This window comes from Schistocerca gregaria, chromosome 4 (assembly GCF_023897955.1).
Source record: "Schistocerca gregaria isolate iqSchGreg1 chromosome 4, iqSchGreg1.2, whole genome shotgun sequence".
Classification (NCBI taxonomy): domain Eukaryota; kingdom Metazoa; phylum Arthropoda; class Insecta; order Orthoptera; family Acrididae; genus Schistocerca; species Schistocerca gregaria.
The window spans coordinates 327,351,661-327,372,072 of NC_064923.1; the positions used below are offsets into that span (position 1 = coordinate 327,351,661).

A 20,412-nucleotide genomic window follows, 5' to 3' on the forward strand; every position below is an offset into this window, starting at 1 on the left:
TCCATCTTACTCATTGTTTCATATTCCAAAGTTTCTGTATAATTTTTCTTGGCTATCTGGTTTCAGGTGTCCTCGTAACATGACCGCCCGCCCCACCCAAAAAAAAAAATATATATATATATAGAAAGAAACTTCCACATGGGAAAAATATATTAAAAACAAAGATTCCAAGACTTACCAAGCGGGAAAGCGCTGGCAGACAGGCACATGAACAAAACACACAAACACACACACAGAATTGCTAGCTTTCGCAACCGATGGTTGCTTCTTCAGGAAGGAGAGGGAAAGACGAAAGGATGTGGGATTTAAGGGAGAGGGTAAGGAGTCATTCCAATCCCGGGAGCGGAAAGACTTCCCTTAGGGGAAAAAAAGGACAGATGTACACTCGCGCGCGCGCGCGCGCGCGCGCGCGCGCGCGCGCGCGCGCGCGCACACACACACACACACACACACACACACACACACACACACACACACACACACACACACGTGCGGATGGATGTGTGTGTGTGTGTGTGTGTGTGTGTGTGTGTGTGTGTGTGTGTGTGTGTGTGTGTGTGTGTGTGTGTGTGTGTGCGCGCGCGAGTGTACATCTGTCCTTTTTTTCCCCTAAGGGAAGTCTTTCCGCTCCCGGGATTGGAATGACTCCTTACCCTCTCCCTTAAATCCCACATCCTTTCGTCTTTCCCTCTCCTTCCTGAAGAAGCAACCATCGGTTTCGAAAGCTAGCAATTCTGTGTGTGTGTTTGTGTGTTTTGTTAATGTGCCTGTCTGCCGGCGCTTTCCCGCTTGGTAAGTCTTGGAATCTTTGTTTTTAATATATATATCTCCTTTATTGCCCATATAATATCTGTAATGGACTTCAGTTTGCTATACACCAATTCATTTGGCTCTATCCACTAATGTCCATCTTTCTGATATGTTTTATTTATGCATGTTATGACTGTTCTTCTTTGTACGTTTAGGATTTTGTTGATTCTGTTTTCCTGAGTGGCTTTGAAAAGAGATGTACTTCCATACGTCACCTCTGGTTGAACCACCGTCTTATAATGTTTGTTTGGCGTTGATTGATAGACATTTTTATTGTATGCAGACCACACTGATGTTTGAGGTTCTATCATTTTATTAGTTCTCTCTCACCATAAAAGTTTCTCATCTAAGTTGTATCTTGTAGATATGTAAATTGTTTCACTGTTTTTACTTTCCTGTTATGTACCGTTATGTGGTTGATTACTAGTGGACCTGCTAACATTATCTCAGTATTTTTGAATGATATCTGGAATGCTGTTTTTTGTGCTATATATTGTAAGATTGTTATTTGATTTTTGCCTTCGTGGATGTTAATAGCTAGTAATGCTAACTCAGCTATGAATCCCAAGCAATTTAAGTTCATTTGATCTTCCTTGGTTCCAATTCACATGTTTTTAGCATTTTGCCTGAACAATTCCCTCATTCCAGAGCACAATTGAAGAGTAGTGGTGATAAACTGTTTTCCTGTCTTAATCCTGTCTGGATTGTAAATGGCTCAGGTATATCTCTTCGAAGCTTTCCTTTACATTTGATGATTGTTAGAGGTAATTATATCATTTTTATTAATTTGGGCTTGAGGCCGAAATTCCGTAATATCTTCTTCATTGAAGATCTGCGCAAACAATTGTAAGCTTTTTTGTTGTCTACAAAGGTTATGACTGGTTCTGTTTGTTTTGGATTGGTAATCTGTTACTAATTTCAAAGAAGTTATCTCCTCTGGGTAGCTTCTCCAGGATGTATATCCTCCTTTGTATTCTACAAGTTTCAGTTCAAGCTGATCTTTATTGTATAGAATTCTTGACATAATTTTATGATATATCCAAAAGGGAATTTTCTCTGTAATGTCTGTGTTTGTTTTATGTAGTGGATGGATTAAAACTGTAATCCAATGTTTTGGTAGTTCTTCTTTGTTCCAAATTTTCATTGTCCATTGGTGTAATGATATTTTCACTGGTTCTGCTGCATATTTTCAAAGTACTGCAAATGTTTGATCTTCTTTACTTGCTTTGTAGTTTTTGATGTCCTTCAAAGCTTTGCAGACTTCATGGCCCACAGGTGGATTCATATTTCCTGCTGGTGTTTTAAAGGGGTGTCAGTGTTTATCTGAAGTAGTTCTGGAGGATCTTCGCAATTTAGTAATTTGTTAAATGTTTCTGGCAAAATATCCGTATTTTTCTTGTTGTTTTTCATATTGCTTTAAACCTTTAATATTTTGCTGGAGGGTTATTATATCTTTGTAGTTGTGAGCTAAAAATCTTTTTTGTTGTCCCCAAGTTGGTTTCCTTGCTATTTGTCTCTATCATGAGAAGTATATCTTTTCGGTATTTGTGTTTAATCCTCCTTGTTGTTCTGTGAGTTCCAATATCATTCATAATTAGCCTCCTGAATTTTTCTTTTTTTTATTTTGTGTTGGTAACCATGTACTCATCTGATAAGAAATCCTGTTCTTCCCACTACACTTTACTAATTGTTGCTATACCTAGCCTCAGTCTGTCAGTTTCTTGTTTGAAATTCTCATGCTTAAATACACAACTAAGGGATCTATGTGATGTGCCCCAACTCATAAAATGCTAAAATTTGTTTTTCCTAATGACAGCATCTTCCGAAGTAGTTCACCACCACCTGAAGATCCGAATGGGGGCCATTTTACCATTGGAATATTTTGCCAGGAGAATGCCGCCATCACTAAGAAAGGACTTCATATCTCCTCCTCCCCCTCCCCACCCCCCAAATATATATATCACACAGAGGGTGGTCCATTGATAGTGAACTGGTCAAATATCTCACGAAATAAGCATCAAACGAAGAAAACTACAAAGAACGAAACTCGTCTAGCATGAAGGGGGAAGCCAGATGGCGCTATGGTTGGCCCGCTAGATGGCACTGCCATAGGTCAAACGGGAATCAATTGCGTTTTTTTAAATAGGAACCCCCATTTTTTATTGCATATTCATGTAGTACGTAAAGAAATATGAATCTTTTAGTTGGACCACTTTTTTCGCTTTGTGATAGATGGCACTGTAATAGTCACAAATGTGTAAGTACTTGGTATCACGTAACATTCCGCCAGTGTGGGCGGTATTTGCTTCGTGATACATTACACGTGTAAAAATGGACCGTTTAGCAGTTGCAGAAAAGGTCGATATCGTGTTGATGTATGGCTATTGTGATCAAAATGCCCAACGGGCGTGTGCTATGTATGCTGCTCGGTATCCTGGACGACATCATCCAAATGTCTGGACCGTTCGCCAGATAGTTACGTTATTTTAGGAAACAGGAAGTGTTCAGCCACATGTGAAACGTCAACCACGACCTTCAACAAATGATGATGCCCAAGTAGGTGTTTTAGCTGCTGTTGCGGCTAATCCGCATATCAGTAGCAGACAAATTGTGCGAGAATCAGGAATCTGAAAAATGTCGCCGTGGAGAATGCTACATCAACATCGATTGCACCTGTACCATATTTCTATGCACCAGGAATTGCATAGCGACGACTTTGAATGTTGGGACTATGACAGATTTTTTGCAAGCGTTCTACTTAACGATGAAGCGTCATTCACCAATAGCGGTAACGTAAACAGGCGTAATATGCACTATTGGGCAATGGATAATCCGTGATGCATGCAACAATTGGAACATCTGCGACCTTGGTGGGTTAATGTATTGTGCGGCCTTATGGGAGGAAGGATAATTGGCCCCCATTTTATCGATGGCAATCTGAATGGTGCAGTGTATGCTGATTTCCTTCATAATTTTCTACCAATGTTACTACAAGATGTTACACTGCATGACAGAATGGCAATGTACTTCCAACTTGATGGATGTCCGGCACATAGCTCGCCTGCGGTTGAAGCAGTATTGAATAGCATATTTCATGACAGGTGGATTGGTCGTTGAAGCACCATACTATGGCTCAAACATTTACTGGATCTGATGTACCCGGATTTCTTTCTGTGGGGAAAGTTGAAGGATATTTGCTATCGTGATCCACCGACAACGCCTGACAACATGCGTCAGCGCATTCTCAATGCATGTGCGAACATTACGGAAGGCGAACTACTCGCTGTTGAGAGGAATGTTGTGACACGTATTGCCAAATGCATTGAGGTTGACGGACATCATTTTGAGTGTTTATTGCATTAATGTTGTATTTACAGGTAATCACATTGTAACATCATGCGTTCTCAGAAATGTTAAGTTCTCAAAGGTACATGTATCGCCTCGGAACAACCGAAATAAAATGTTCAAACGTACCTATGATCTGTATTTTAATTTAAAAAACCTACCTGGTACCAACTGTTCGTCTAAAATTGTGAGCCATGTGTTTGTGACTATTACAACGCCATCTATCACAAAGCGAAAAAAGTGGTCCAACTAAAACATTCCAATTTCTTTACGTACTACATGAATATGTAATAAAAAATAGGAGTCCCTATTTAAAAAAAAAAACACACAGTTGATATCCATTTGACCTATGGCAGCGCCATATAGCGGGCCAACCATAGCACCATCTGGTTTCCCCCTGAAAGCTAGACAGGTTTCATTCTTTGTAGTTTTTTCGTTTGATGCTTATTTCGTGAGATATTTGGCCCAGCCACGATCAATGGATTGCCCTGTATGACAGCTGTATTTTCCTCTTGCTTTCAGCTGTCCACTGTACCAACATTACGAAGACATATTGGCAGTAAAAGTTACATAATGAACTTCCCTTGCATTTTTGTTAGTTTATGTACGCTATAAATGTGGGAAAAGTAATGAGACAGACAACACTGAGTGATCTGGCAGTGCTGTGTTGTTTCACTTTTGTAGATTGGTGTGTTCATCCCTTCCAGATGCTCATTCCAAGTTTCAGATCCGTGCAGCCATCATGTGATTTGTGAGAGTGCCTTCAGTGAACTTGTGTTTTTGTTGTGTGTTAAGAAAATAAAACAGCGAAGTGTAGAGCAATGTTTTGCAATCAAGTTTTGTGCTAAACTTCTGGAATCCATGAGTTTGACATTTGGAAAGCTTAAATAGGCCTATGGGGAAAATTCTTTACCAAGAGTACAATTTTTGTGCTCGCACAGATTATTTTTGAAAGGCCAACAATATGTTGAAGATGAACCTCACACAGGGAGACCTTCAACTCCAAAAACTAATGAAAACGTTGAACGTGTGCATGCTCTTAGGAGATTAGACCGATGTTTAACAATAAGAGTGATGCGTGACCTGTTAAACACTTTCACCGTACATCAAATTTTGACTGAAGATTTGCACATGCGAAAGGTTTCTGCAAAAATGGTGCCAAAAAAACATCACAACAGAGTGGAAGGACAATCAAAAAAATGTGTGCATTGATCGTCTTGAGAGGATTGCCAATGTCTATGAATGGTTGAGTCATTTGATCATAGGTGCTGAACATGTGTTTTCAGGTTTGATCGAGAGACAAAGTGGCAAAGTGAGGAGTGGCTCTCTGAGACATCTCAGCCGAAAAAAGCTTGAACGAGCAAATCAACGATTGAAACAAAGCTAACTTCCCTTTCTGACAGTAGGGTGTATTGTGCACACAGAATTTGTTTTTCGAGGAAAAACTGTCAGTAAAATGTTTTACAAAGATGTCCTTGAAAGGCTCAGGAAAAGGGTGAATCGAATGAGGCTGCACATTGCAGAGAAGTGGTTGCTGCAGCACAATGTCCCATGTCACACAGCCACTTCCTTCACAGAATTTTTGAGCTCAAAAGGCACTCCTTTTACTCCACAGCCCGCCTGTTCACCTGGACTGAGTCCTTGTGACATTTTTCTTTCCATGAAATTGAAAAATACCATAAAAGGATGTCATTTTGGGACTCTGGAGAACTATCAAAAGAATTTGACTGACATTTTAAAGGCTCTACCAGTTGAAGCCTTTCAGCACTGCTACGGAGATTGGGAACAATGACTCTGCTGGTGTGTAGCTGCCAAAGGGAACTATCCTGAAGGGGGCAGTATTTTTGTTTGAAAAAAATTAAAAAAAACTTTGGTAGATAAAGAATCAACCAACCTCATGACGTTTCTCACACACCTCGAATGTACACATTATGCATCAGAATAATCAGTGGAAACTCGTGCACTATCTAACATATGTCTATGGAATTTGCCTTTCAGTTCTAGTTTTTATCATGAAAAGTGTGTTAATTGTTGCAGAGGTGGTTAAATATTGTACTAACATAAACATTAGGCTATGCCACAGGTCAGTCTGTTACCACAACCATCATTTGGCTTTCACATTAGGTGGTCTCACCAACTCACAACCAGATTATCACCTTTCAATCTAATGTAGACCTCAGCCTACACTACAGATCAGTCTGCCACCACAGCTAATATCAGTATCACAGTTTAGTCCACATTACTTCACAGACAGCTCCTTAATTCTTGCAATTAGACTGACGATATATTGTTCACATAAGAAGACTACATGCTATGCCTATTCTTTAGTTTTCATATTACATACTAAATTCTGCATTTTGTGATGACTAGATTTTTATTAAATTTTCATTAACTGATTGTCAGAAGGAAGCAAATGATGTAGATGATGGAACACAAGATTTCCTGTCTTGAAGTAGCAATTATTTAGAAGAAGTGGTTATTGAAGGCTTATTGTAATAGTAAATACCCAAGAGGAAACTACTGAAATTGATAATGAGATGTGTACATTATTTTTATGATCTACAAGGTGCACAACGAATTTAATTGTGTTGTTGTTGTGGTCTTCAGTCCTGAGACTGGTTTGATGCAGCTCTCCATGCTACTCTATCCTGTGCAAGCTTCTTCATCTCCCAGTACCTAGTGCAACCTACATCCTTCTGAATCTGCTTAGTGTAGTCATCTCTTGGTCTCCCTCTACGATTTTTACCCTCTACGCCGCTCTCCAATACTAAATTGGTGATCCCTTGATGCCTCAGAACATGTCCTACGAACCGATCCCTTCTTCTGGTCAAGTTGTGCCACAAACTTCTCTTCTCCCCAATCCTGTTCAATACTTCCCCATTAGTTATGTGATCTACCCATTTAATCTTCAGCATTCTTCTGTAGCACCACATTTCGAAAGCTTCTATTCTTTTCTAGTCCAAACTATCCATCGTCCATGTTTCACTTCCATACATGGCTACACTCCATACAAATACTTTCTGAAATATCTTCCTGACACTTAAATCTATACTCGATGTTAACAAATTTCTCTTCTTCAGAAACGCTTTCCTTGCCATTGCCAGTCTACATTTTATATCCTCTCTACTTCGACAATCATCAGTTATTTTGCTCCCCAAATAGCAAAACTCCTTTACTACTTTAAGTGTGTCATTTCCTAATCTAATTCCCTAAGCATCACCCGACTTAATTTGACTACATTCCATTATCCTCGTTTTGCTTTTGTTGATGTTCATCTTATATCCTCCTCTCAAGACACTATCCATTCCGTTCAACTGCTCTTCCAAGTCCTTTGCTGTCTCCAACAGAATTACGATGTCATTGGCGAACCTCAAAGTTTTTATTTCTTCTCCATGGATTTTAATACCTACTCCGAATTTTTCTTTTGTTTCCTTCACTGCTTGCTCAATATAGAGATAGAATAACATCGGGGAGAGGCTACAACCTTGTCTTACTCCCTTCCCAACAACTGCTTCCCTTTCATGTCCCTCGACTCTTATAACTGCCATCTGGTTTCTGTACAAATTGTAAATAGCCTTTCGCTCCCTGTATTTTATCCCTCCCACCTTCAGAATTTGAAAGAGAGTATTCCAGTGAACATTGTCAAAAGCTTTCTCTAAGTCTAAAAATGCTATAAACGTAGGTTTGCCTTTCCTTAATCTTTCTCCTAAGATAAGTCGTAGGGTCAGTATTGCCTCACGTGTTCCAACATTTCTACGAAATCCAAACTGATCTTCCCCGAGGTCAGCTTCTACTAGTTTTTCCATTCGTCTGTAAAGAATTCGTGTTAGTATTTTGCAGCTGTGACTTATTAAACTGATAGTTCGGTAATTTTCACATGACAACACCTGCTTTCTTTGGGATTGGAATTATTATATTCTTCTTGAAGTTTGAGGGCATTTCACCTGTCTCATACATGTTACTCACCAGATGGTAGAGTTTTGTCAGGACTGGCTCTCCCAAGGCCGTCAGTAGTTCCAATGGAATGTTGTCTACTTCGGTGGCCTTGTTTCGCCACAGGTCTTTCAGTGCTCTGTCAAACTCTTCAAGCAGTATCGTATTTCCCATTTCATCTTCATCTACATCCTCTTCCATTTCCATAATATTGTCCACAAGTACATCGCCCTTGTATAGGCCCTCTATATACTCCTTCCACCTTTCTGCTTTTCCTTCTTTGCTTAGAACTGGGTTTCCATCTGAGCCCTTGATGTTCATACAAGTGGTTCTCTTATCTCCAAAGGTCTCTTTAATTTTCCTGTAGGCAGTATCTATCTTACCCCTAGTGAGATAAGCCTCTACATCCTTACATTTGTCCTCTAGCCATCCCTGCTTAGCCATTTTGCACTTCCTGTCGATCTCATTTTTGAGACGTCTGTATTCCTTTTTGCCTACTTCATTTACTGCATTTTTATATTTTCTCCTTTCATCAATTAAATTCAATATTTCTTCTGTTACCCAAGGATTTCTACTAGCCCTCGTCTTTTTACCTACTTGATTATCTGCTGCCTTCACTACTTCATCCATCAAAGCTACCCATTTTTCTTCTACTGTATTTGTTTCCCCCATTCCTGTCAATTGTTCCCTTACGCTCTCCCTGAAACTCTGTACAACCTCTGGTTCTTTCAGTTTATCCAGGTCATATCTCCTTAAGTTCCCTCCTTTTTGCAGTTTCTTCAGTTTTAACCTACAGGTCACAACCAATAGATTGTGGTCAGAGTCCACATCTGCCCCTGGAAATGTCTTACAATTTAAAACCTGGTTCCTAAATCTCTGTCTTACCATTATATAATCTATCTGATACCTTTTAGTATCTCCAGGCTTCTTCCATGTATACAGCCTTCTTTTATGATTCTTGAACCAAGTGTTACCTACGATTAAGTTGTGCTCTGTGCAAAATTCTACCATGCGGCTTCCTCTTTCTTTTCTTTGCCCCAGTCCATATTCACCTACTATATTTCCTTCTCTCCCTTTTCCTACTACTGAATTCCAGTCACTCATGACTATTATATTTTCATCTCCCTTTAATTGTATATGGTTAAATGAGTAAATTTTCGTCTCCCTTTAATTGTATATGGTTAAATGAGTAAAAAGAGACTGCCTTTGTCATAAGAACATAATGTTGCCATACTCTTCTTAAAACAATAATTAGAAACACCCGTGCCTTCAGTGGCTGTTTCCCTCTTGCTGAAAGTAATAAATTTTCAGTTGCTCCACAATTGTTTCCAGCTAGTTGTTCCTGCGTTAATAGCATGCCAGTTGTTGAAACTTAAAAAATGATGATGTATGACAGAAAATAAAGATGTGTGACGGAAGCTATTATGGATACATTTACTCACTTCCGACTCTGTTGCTAGCTATTGTGCCACAATACAGGAAGCACCTAAAATGTATGGAGGGTGGAGTATTAAAGAAGAAACACAATAAATAAAATATACCATGTATATAAATCAATCATGTGAAATGAACGAAGGACACTGAAAGCTGCATACACAGATTTTCAAGTTTTGAGACAACGAACACACGAGTGTGAACTGTGTTACAATGAAGGAATTCAAGAGCCAGAAATTTCAAAATGGAATGCAACTTCAGAAAATTAAAAAAATACAACAGAGAAACTATCTGATTGTGAAACTGTTGCATTCATTTGTTGCAGCTTATGTGACAAACTATTATGCTTTCATCATTTCCTTGGGAGATGATTACATTCACATTCATCTGAACACCTTGATCGGGAAAGGAGGCGTATCACACTCACTTACCAGTCATACAAATTAGCTGCATCGATAAGATATTCCTATCATATGAGACATATGCTGTCACTAATGCCTTGTATGACACAAGACGTCTTTTCCAGAGGACTCCCCCCTGTGGGTTCGGGGGTAAGAATAGCCCACGGTATTCCTGCCTGTCGTAAGAGGCGACTAAAAGGAGTCTCAAACGTTTTGGCCTTGTGAGATGGTCCCCTAACGGGTTTGACCTCCATCCTTCTAAATTTTCCGAAGAGCGAGCCGATTGGGGAAGGGCGCCTTACAAGGAGCGATGTGTCCATCATGCATTACCATCTCTAGCCAGGTTTGTCGTCATCGCGTAGCAGTCCCGCTCACCTACCATCTCTTGGGCGTGGATTTGTTCTTGGGTGCAGTTTATTGCAGTCTGCTACGCTGTGTCGATTTATGCGCCAATGACGATATTGGACTACATCACCTGAAATCCAGCACGGTAGCCAGTCCGTTGTGGTGGGGCCGCCATGTACCCTGTTGGTTGTAGCCCCCTGACTACACAGGGATCGCTCTGCTGATGCCAGCGCCGTTAACTCCCCACGTATGCCAAGGAGTAGATGCCTATCTCCTTGGGGCATTGGGACTCCCGGCAATGGCCATCCTGCCAGGTGGTCGTTGCTGAGGCTGGGTGGCGCCCGTGGGGAGGGCCCTTGGTCGGAGTAGGTGGCATCAGGGCGGATGACCCGCAATGAAGCGTGGTACATCATTTCTTGCTGGTGGCCAGCCGCCAGCAGTCTCTAAGCGTTCCAGGGCTCAATACAACGCAACTACATATGACCCCAAATCGTTCCCCTCCCTGGCTACACAATGGGAGGAACGAAAGACTAAGGATGCCAGCGAAACATACTCGCCCCGCTACCTGGTGTGTACGAGAGCTGATGGTGAATCCTTTACATCCATGAAGCCTCAGTTCTTCGTCGAGCACTTAGAGGACAAGTTCGGGGGGGTGGAGGGCTTGTCCAAAATGCGCTCGGGCTCGGTTTTGATCAAATCGGCGTCTTCCGCCCAGTCCCGCCGGTTACTCGATTGTAACAAGCTGGGGGATGTTCCGGTTACAATCACGCCCCATAAGAGTCTTAATATGGTCCAGGGCATAATATTCCATCGGGACCTTCTATTGCAGTCCGATGTCGAGCTTCGCGCCAATTTAGAGCGGCGAGGTGTTCACTTCGTCCGGCGCGTACATCGTGGTCCAAGGGATAAGCAGGTTGCCACCGGTGCCTTCATCTTGGCCTTCGAGGGTGATACTTTACCTGAGAAGGTCAAGGTGATGGTCTATCGTTGTGACGTCAAGCTATATATCCCTCCCCCGATGCGGTGCTTTAAGTGCTGGAAGTTCGGGCATATGTCTTCCCGCTGTAATTCCAGCCTCACATGTCGAGATTGTGGACGCCCATCACATCCCAATACTCCATGTGCTCCGCCTCCCATCTGTGTAAACTGCGGAGAGCACCACTCGCCTTGCTCGCCGGACTGCAGGATCTTCCAGAAAGAGCGCAAAATCATGGAGTATAAGACCCTGGACCGCCTGACGTACACTGAGGCCAGGCAGAAGTTCGAACGCCTCCATCCTGTTCGAATGACTGCCTCTTACGCCGCGGCTACTACTGTTATGGCCCCATTAGCTCTCCCTCAGACTGCCACCTCTCAGAGCCGGAATGCTACACCTGACCCCTTGATGGTGGGGGGCACTTCACTCCCTGCTGCTCCTGCACTACCTGCCTCAGGAGCAGCAACCCCCCAACCATCGGGGACATCAGTCCCCACTTCTAAGCTGGGGAAGCCTCAAACTTCCCCGGCTCGAATAGCACGGAAAGGGTCCCTTGGGTCCCTTCCTTCCCAGGTTTCCGCTTCTGGGAAGGGTGACGTCAGCCAATGGAAGAAAAGCAGACCAGTGGCTGGTCGCAGGGCTTCCCGCTCCTCCTCCGTCCCGGAGACTGACTCGCTGGAGCCCTCCCAGCCAATGAAACCCAAGGACCAGAGAGACAAGACGAAGAAAAAGACCTCTAAGGCCAAGGAACACGCGGTGGCATCCACCCCACTGCTCCCTACAGGCCCTGCGTCCGGGGATAAGGTGGAGATCCGGGCGTCCGCTGAGGACCTGGATCTCGCCGGACCCTCGGACACCATGGAAGCAGATTGTACTGGTCCTCCATCGGTGGCAGCAGGTGACCCAGTGGCGTGATCTGCCTCCTCGGTCCCTTCACGCCTTTTTTTGGACATGGACAAAGCGATACTCCAGTGGAACTGCAGCGCTTTTTTCCACCACCTTGCTGAGCTTCGCCAACTCATCAGCAGTCACCCTTTCCTCTGCATTGCCCTACAGGAAACTTGGTTTCCGGCAATGCGGACCCCTGCCCTACGTGGGTATCGGGGTTATTACAAGAACCGGGCAGCTTATGAGAGGGTCACTGGTGGAGTCTGCGTCTACATCCTTAACTCTGTCTACAGCGAATGTGTACCTCTTCACACGCCTTTAGAGGCTGTCGCTGTAAGGATGTGGACGCCTCAGCCTATTACTGTCTGCAGTTTGTATCTTCCGCCAGATGGTGATGTCTCGCGTCATGTGTTGGCTGCATTGATAGCACAACTGCCTTCTCCTTTTGTGTTACTGGGCGACCTTAACGCCCATAACCCCCTGTGGGGTAGCGCCGCGATTACTGGCCGGGGTAGAGATGTCGAGACTCTTCTCTCGCAGCTTGACCTCTGCCTCTTAAACACGGGAGAGCCGACACATTTCAGCGTAGTCCTTGGCACATTTTCGGCCATCGACCTTTCTATCTGCAGCCCTGGACTTTCACCATCCATCCACTGGAGTGTCCATGACGACCTATGTGGTAGTGACCATTTCCCCATCTTTCTGTCACTACCACAGCGTCACTCTTCTGAACGCCCCTCCAGATGGGCTCTGAATAAGGCTGATTGGGGCTTGTTCTCCTCTCTCGCCACTATCGCACTCCTTCCCATGACACCATTGATGCGGTGGTTCAGTCGGTCACCACCGGCATCGTTTCTGCGGCGGCATCTGCGATTCCCTGTTCATCCGGGTCCCCTCGGCGGAGGATTGTGCCTTGGTGGGCGCCCGAGATCGCAGAGGCGATTAGAGATCGCCGGCGGGCTCTTCAACGCCATAAGCGGCACCCGTCCTTGGAGAACCTCATCGTTTTTAAACAGCTCCGTGCCCGTGCCCGTGCCCAACGCCTTATTCACCAACGGAAGCAGGAGTGCTGGGAACGGTATGTTTCCACCATTGGCGTCCGTACCTCTGCATCGCAGGTTTGGGCTAAGATTAGGTGACTCCATGGCTATTGGCCACCTGTCTCTGTCCCTGGGCTTTCGCTGAATGGAGTGGTGTGTCCTGACTCCGACACGATTGCGGACCGGTTAGCAGCGCATTTTGCTCAGTGTTCCGCATCTACGAATTACCCACTGGCCTTCCGCTCCCAGAAAGAGCGGTTGGAAAGTTGGAGGCTTTCCTTTCACACGCGCCACGCGGAGTCGTACAATGCTCCTTTCAGCGACTGGGAATTCCAGAGTGCACTATCTGCTTGCCCTGATACGGCTCCTGGGCCAGACTGCATCCACAGCCAGATGCTGAAACACCTCTCTGTGAATAGCCAGCGACGCCTCCTAGATGTTTTCAACCGCATCTGGGTTGAGGGTGTGTTCCCGTCTCAATGGCGAGAAAGCATCGTCCTCCCCGTGTTGAAACCTGGCAAGAACCCGCTGGAGGTGGACAGTTATCGCCCCATAAGCCTCACCAACGTTCTTTGCAAGTTGCTAGAACGTATGGTGAGCCGGAGGTTGAGTTGGCTCCTCGAGTCTCGAGGCCTTCTGGCTCCGTCTCAGGGTGGGTTCCGTAAAGGCCACTCTGCCGTCGATAATCTGGTCTCCCTAGAGTCTGCCGTCCGTACAGCCTTTGCACGCTGCCAACATCTGGTTGCCGTCTTCTTCGACATGCGGAAGGCGTACGATACGACTTGGCGATATCACATCCTGGCCCCACACTTCATGGGTGGGGTCTTAGGGCCCCGCTCCCGATTTTTATTCAGAATTTTCTGTCGTATCGTTCCTTCCGCGTGCAAGTTGCTGCGTCCCATAGTTCCTCCCGGGTCCAGGAGAATGGGGTCCCACAGGGGTCTGTCCTCAGTGTCTCCCTGTTTTTAATTGCGATCAATGGGCTCGCTGAGGCGGTGGGATCGTCCGTCGCAGCTTCGTTGTATGCAGACGACTTCTGCCTCTACTACAGATCCGCTGGCATTGCAGTTGCTGAGCGCCAGCTGCAGGGCACTATCCGCAAGGCGCAGTCGTGGGCTGTAGCGCACGGCTTCCAGTTTTCGGCCGCTAAGACCTGCGTTATGCATTTCTGCCGGCGTCGCACGGTTCACCCTGAGCCACGCCTTTACCTTGACGGTGAACCTCTTGCTGTGGTAGAGACGCATCGGTTCTTGGGACTGGTATTTGATGCCCGGTTGACTTGGCTGCTTCATATTAGGCAGCTTAAACAAACATGCTGGCGGCATTTAAACGCTCTCCGTTGCCTTAGCCACACCGGATGGGGTGCCGATCGGTCCACCCTTCTCCGGCTGTATCAAGCACTGATCCAGTCCCGCATTGATTATGGGTGTGTGGCTTGTGGTTCGGCTTCGCCATCAGCATTGCAATTGCTGGATCCCATCCATCACTGCCGGATCCGACTCGCCACAGGAGCATTTCGGACAAGCCCTGTTGACAGCTTACTTGTGGAGGCTGGTGTTCCTCCATTGCGGATCCGGCGCGACCGACTTCTGGCCGCTTATGCTGCCCACGTTTGTAGCTTGCCAGGGCATCCCAACTACCGTCTCCTGTTCCCGCACTCGATCGTCCATCTTCCAGACAGGCGGCCCCGGTCAGGGAGTACGATCGCGGTTCGCATCCGGGCTCTACTGTGTGGGATTGAGTTTTTTCCTCTCCCGCCTGTTTTCCGGGCCAATCTCTGTCTGCCCCCTTGGTGTGTGCGCCGACCATGCATTCGGCTGGATTTGGCACAGGGTCCGAAAGACTCGGTCCCTCCTCCGGCCCTCCGCCGCCGCTTTGTTTCTCTCCTTGCCGAGTTTCCCGGATCTGCCGTGGCCTATACCGACGGTTCGATGGTCTCTGGTCGCACTGGTTACACTCTTACTCTAGAGGATCATTGTGAGCAACGGTCGCTGGCACCCGGGAACAGTGTATACACTGCCGAGTTGGTTGCCATCTATCGCGCCCTAGAGTATATCCGCTCCCGCTCAGGTGAGTCCTTTGTCATCTGTAGTGACTCCCTGAGTGGTTTACGAGCTCTTGACCAGTGCTTTCCTCGTTCCCGTCTGGTGATGGCCATCCACGAGTCGCTCCATGCTCTTGCCCGTTGCGGCCGCTCCGTGGTCTTTGTTTGGACCCCAGGTCATGTCGGCATCCCGGGCAATGAGCGGGTTGACACGCTGGCTAAACAGGCAGTGAGTTCACCGGCTCTGGAACTCGGCCTTATGGAGTGTGATCTCCTGTTGCTTTTGCGCCAGAAAGTGCTTGGTGCCTGGGGTGACGAGTGGCGCACCCTGCCCACGCCCAACAAACTTCGGGCGGTGAAGGAGACGACCGGTGTGTGGCGCTCCTCCATGCGGGCCTCTCGGAAGGACTCTGTCGTCCTCTGCCGGCTGCGCGTTGGCCACACGTGGCTGACGCACGGCCATTTGTTGCGCCGGGAGGACCCACCGCTATGTCGCTGCGGGGCAGCTCTGACGGTGGTCCACATTTTGGTGGACTGCCCGCTTTTAACAGGACTCAGGCAGACGTTTGCGCTGCCTGATACCCTCCCTGCCCTTTTATGTGATGACGTTGCTATGGCAGACCTCGTGTTGAGTTTTATTCGGGCAGGGGGTTTTTATCGTATGATTTGAGTGTTTGTCCTTTTATTTCCTGTATTGACTTGGGCCTTTGGCCTGTGGTTTTAAACTGTGGGTTTTAATGTCATTTGGTGGTTGGCTTTTCCTTATTTTCATGGTCGGCCACCCACCTTCACACTCGGTGTGATTTCAGTTCCGTTTGTCTGGTCTTTGTCTGTCTTTCTTGTATTGTGTCGTCCCTTGTCTCAGTTCTCCGTTTTTAACGACTGACAGTTTTTATTCCGTGTGATTTTATCGTGGAACAAGGGACCGATGACCTTAGCAGTCTGGTCCCTTCAATCCCACACCCAACCAACCAACCAACCAACCAACCAACCAACCAACCAGAGGACCATTCAGTTGACTTGTCACCTCGTAATCAAACGTTTTAAGTTTCCCATTCAAAAGCCACTTCCTTTTGGCTGCTAACAGAGTAGATGTGCAGAATCAACCGTCATTGACAGTCAGTGCTCTTGACCACTTGGCCAAGGTGCCATTATGTCAACTGCTTCTCAGAAATCCCTCTTGCTATATGCTTTCACAAGAAAAATGCTGGCCTGGTGCTGTGAGCAATGTAGCACTCACGGTGCTGGAAGAGATCGCACCACATCAGAGCATGCTCAGTTAATCACAGGCAGTCTCGTCCCTTCTCTGAGCTGATCATAACGTGGCTGACCATCATTTCAGCACCTCACTGTTGCAAATACTCCATGACACAGACACAGATTTGAATAAAGGATTAAGGGGAAAAAATAAAAAACAGTGTTTGCCCATTGGAGGTTTGAGTGGTGCTCACCCACCCAGTTCAACACTGTAGCCACTTAACCACAACGCCATTTGCTCTTTCAGCTGCTCTATATTGCACTTCTTGTTCTTGGACCATTCACTATTTCCAGTTTGCTTTTTTTTTTTTTTTTTTCACAGTTCAGTATTCCTTCCTATTTGCATGCTTGATCTGTGTTCAGTTTTTTGATGGGGTACACACTGTGGCCTCTTATCACTAAATCTGAGGGAGGTGGTATGGGGAATGTCCCTTGTTAGAAGAAGTGTTACAGTTATTTTTGTTTGAAACTGTCTAAACGTATCACTGAAATGCCATTTGTTATAATTAAGGCTTCAAGCAAAATATGAAAGCTTATGTATGCAGTCTAGTATAATCTTACCAGTGTGCTACAATGTGGTGGCCTAGCCTTATCACTTACATTAGTAACAGTAACTAAATTGAATATATTATATTTACATGTGTAAACTGAACTGTTTAAATATATTTAAATGTTTAATTAATTATTTAGCATTGTGAGGAATAAAATAAAATGAAAAAAGAAGGAAAATGATGATAACTGCAGGAATTAAACCCAAATCTATGAATTACCCATCAGTGGGCTTTATCACTGGGCTACCCTACTGATACGTGAATTCTACTAAACATACTCTGCTTGTTAATCTTCAGACAGCATTTTACCTTTTCCTACAGCCCTCTCACACAAATTATTCAAGGAACTTGAAAGGGCATCTACCTGCTACTGCTTGCACAGTTTGAGGCATATTGGTGAGGCTTGTCCCATGCCCTTCTTTTGTTAGATTTACATATGAAATAAATTTACCTAACTCTTTTAACTCTCACTTTCTCCTTTAAGCATCTACTGGAAAAGGGCCTCTTTAGCAGATCAAGAACATTTCATCAACAGAAAACACTTTCATAGTAAATTTCCTCATATAATCGCTTTTTTTACCATCCAGGCGAACGGTCTACCCGACAGGAGGCCCTCATCACATGACATTTCATTTTTATCTGTAACCTTTTGACTTACAAAGGTAGTAATTGTTACTAAATTGAATATATCAATTTTACATTTATAAGTTGAATAAGTAGTTTAATGTCGTGGGAAATAAAACAAAACAAACTGAGCCAACAAATTGACAATCAGTGCTCTTGACCACTTGGCCGAGGTGCCATTCTGTCAACTGCTCCTCAGAAATCCCTCATACTCTATGGTTTCAAAAGAAAAATGCTGGTCTGGTGCTGTGAGCAATGTAGCACTCACGGTGCTGGAAGGGATCGCATCACATCAGAGCATGCGCAGATATCCACAGGCAGTCTCGTCCCTCCTCCGAGTTGATCATAATGTGGCTGACCATCATTTCAGCACTTGACACTGGTTTGTAGTTATTGTGAGTGAGCACTACAAAATGTGTTTTCATCCATGTATGCGCACACCAGCACGCATTCCAAGAGAAATGGAATGATTTGTGACTCGCATTCAAAGAGAAATGGCGTAATTTTAGTTTGATATTTACCATGTGCTGTAGCACATTACCACATGATAACTGTCCGCCACTCTATCCAGTTACATATCAAGTGGAGCTTCAGCAGCTCTTGTTGGATTGTTATGGTTTCCTTCCTTTTGTTACTCTAATACCCTCTTATGCTTTCAGAGTGTCAGATTATACTTTGTCTTCTCTTTTGCTAATTTGTTCTAGGATTATTGCCTTGGCACAGAAAATACCAAAGGGTATTTCTGACAAAGATATACAAAATGAAATGCCGGATTTGCAGCCACAACAGAGAGCCACTGTAATAAACAAGTTACTAGCACAGGTTAGTTGTTTGTAATCTTTTGCTAGGTCTCTACAAAAGCTGTATCTAGAATAATATCAGATGGGTAGTAATAAATGTTGATAGACTTTTGCATTCATAGATAAGGATGAAACATCTGTATTTAGAGGGTGCTAATTAAATGTGGAGGTCATTAAATGTATTCAAATTTGTCAGTATTTAGTAGTAATAATTTTTAGTCTTTGGTATAGCACTTACAAGTAGTCAAAACGTACAGGAATTCATTGAGGGAGGCACAGTTATGACTGGGCATGCACGTGACATCATATGCAACACAAACTGGTATTCTTTAAACTCTCTAATACATTTTATAATTTTCCATACTCTTCACAATGTTTGGTAAGAACTGCACTAGGATCCAGGAGAAGAGTGGTTCTAATACCCATTTGCCCTCCAGAATTGGGGTTTCTATGGTTGCTATCTTGTACTTGTGATAATTCTGTTGTCCAGTTTCCTTCCCAATCCTAGTTTGTGCTCAGTCGCCAATAACCTCATCATCAACAGGATGTTAAACTATAACACTCTTTCCCTTCCCCTTTTTTGTCTTGATCACAAGGGTGTACAAAGTATAAGGGAAAAAAAAATCCATCTCAAAGTAAGTGACACCGAATGGATGTATGCAAGTCTTATTAAGCTTGTGTTTCGGTTCATATAGCCGTTCATGCAAGTTATTATTGTTGTTATTATTATTATTATTATTATTATTATTATTATTATTACTAATCTTCAACAGTATTATTAGAGTCTGGATATTATATATTTACGTATTCTGTTCCTTTGTATGCGTAATTTTTTAAAAAAGAGAAAAATCTAAAATGTCAACAAATTACACTGAAAGAACCCTTACTTCAAAGTTTTAAATTACATAATTTTATAGATTGTAATATTACTGTGGAATTATTATACATTTTCATCAGTCTCATACATTTCTGTTGCATAGCGAGAAAGGAAAAGAAAGTTAAGTTTATTATTGTGTTTCTCATACTGTCATCAATCGCATTACACTCCAAACTAAATTGCACAAGTTCTGAACATGCTGTCCTTTCTTTTTCTCAAATGCTACACAATGTGTAGCAATCAGTTGCATTTAAGTTAGCCATGGCACCGGTTGTGTCTTAATTGTCATCAAAGCTGATAACATGAATGTCTATTGAAAGCACTTAACAACAACCAATGGTAAAATAGTCTTCAGCCAGACATGTGATAAACATATAGGATGTATGATGAAATCTCAAACCGAATGTCATTTACAAAGCAGCCTACGTGTTAGGAATTACCAATAGATTTCTTCAAAGAAACGGATTCTACTTACACAGTTGCAGGAAAAGTAATAAATACAAATAGTAAATTTTACAAAAAACTGTTGGTTGCTGTGACACATATCCTGGAACAAACTTCAGGTACCTAAATTTAAACATTTCTTACAGAAATACCAGACCTGCGCATTCCCAATGAGTCCACTCTCAGGAAGAGTTACCTAAATTCTTACTATGTTGATATATTAGAAAAAATCAGTGCTGACATTGACAAATCACCCATATGGATTTCTGATAATGAGACAACATATACTGTTTCATTGCTAATCTAATTGTGGGCAAGTTGGACTCTGAGGCTGTTTCCAAGCCCTACTTAATTTATTGTAAATATTTGGGGACAACAAATAATTCACCTGTTGCCAGATTCATTTTTATGATGTACCTAGGTACTAGGTCAGATGGCGTAAAAGAAGAGGGTCCTACTGATGTACACAGATGCAGCTCCATAAATGTTGAAAGCAGAGAAATTACTTAATGTATTTAATCGTAAGTTAGTGCATGTTACATGTACAGTTTGTGCATTGCAATGAGTGGCAGAGACAGTTAAATGTCAATCCCCAGAAGTAAATACACTGATATCAGCAAGGAAGAAGATTTTCTTGAAATGT

The 20,412-nt window shown here is 43.8% G+C and overlaps 1 protein-coding gene across 3 annotated transcripts in view; it reads left to right on the plus strand.

Moving 5' to 3' along the window:
• Positions 1-20,412, plus strand: part of LOC126365742 (DNA-directed RNA polymerase III subunit RPC6) — an 89,473-nt gene that overhangs the window by 22,712 nt on the left and 46,349 nt on the right. For all 3 annotated transcript variants that reach the window (XM_050008193.1, XM_050008195.1, XM_050008194.1), the window contains one exon: positions 18,353-18,470. In XM_050008193.1, the coding sequence (XP_049864150.1) occupies positions 18,353-18,470 (118 nt within the window). The remainder of the gene's footprint in view (positions 1-18,352; positions 18,471-20,412) is intronic.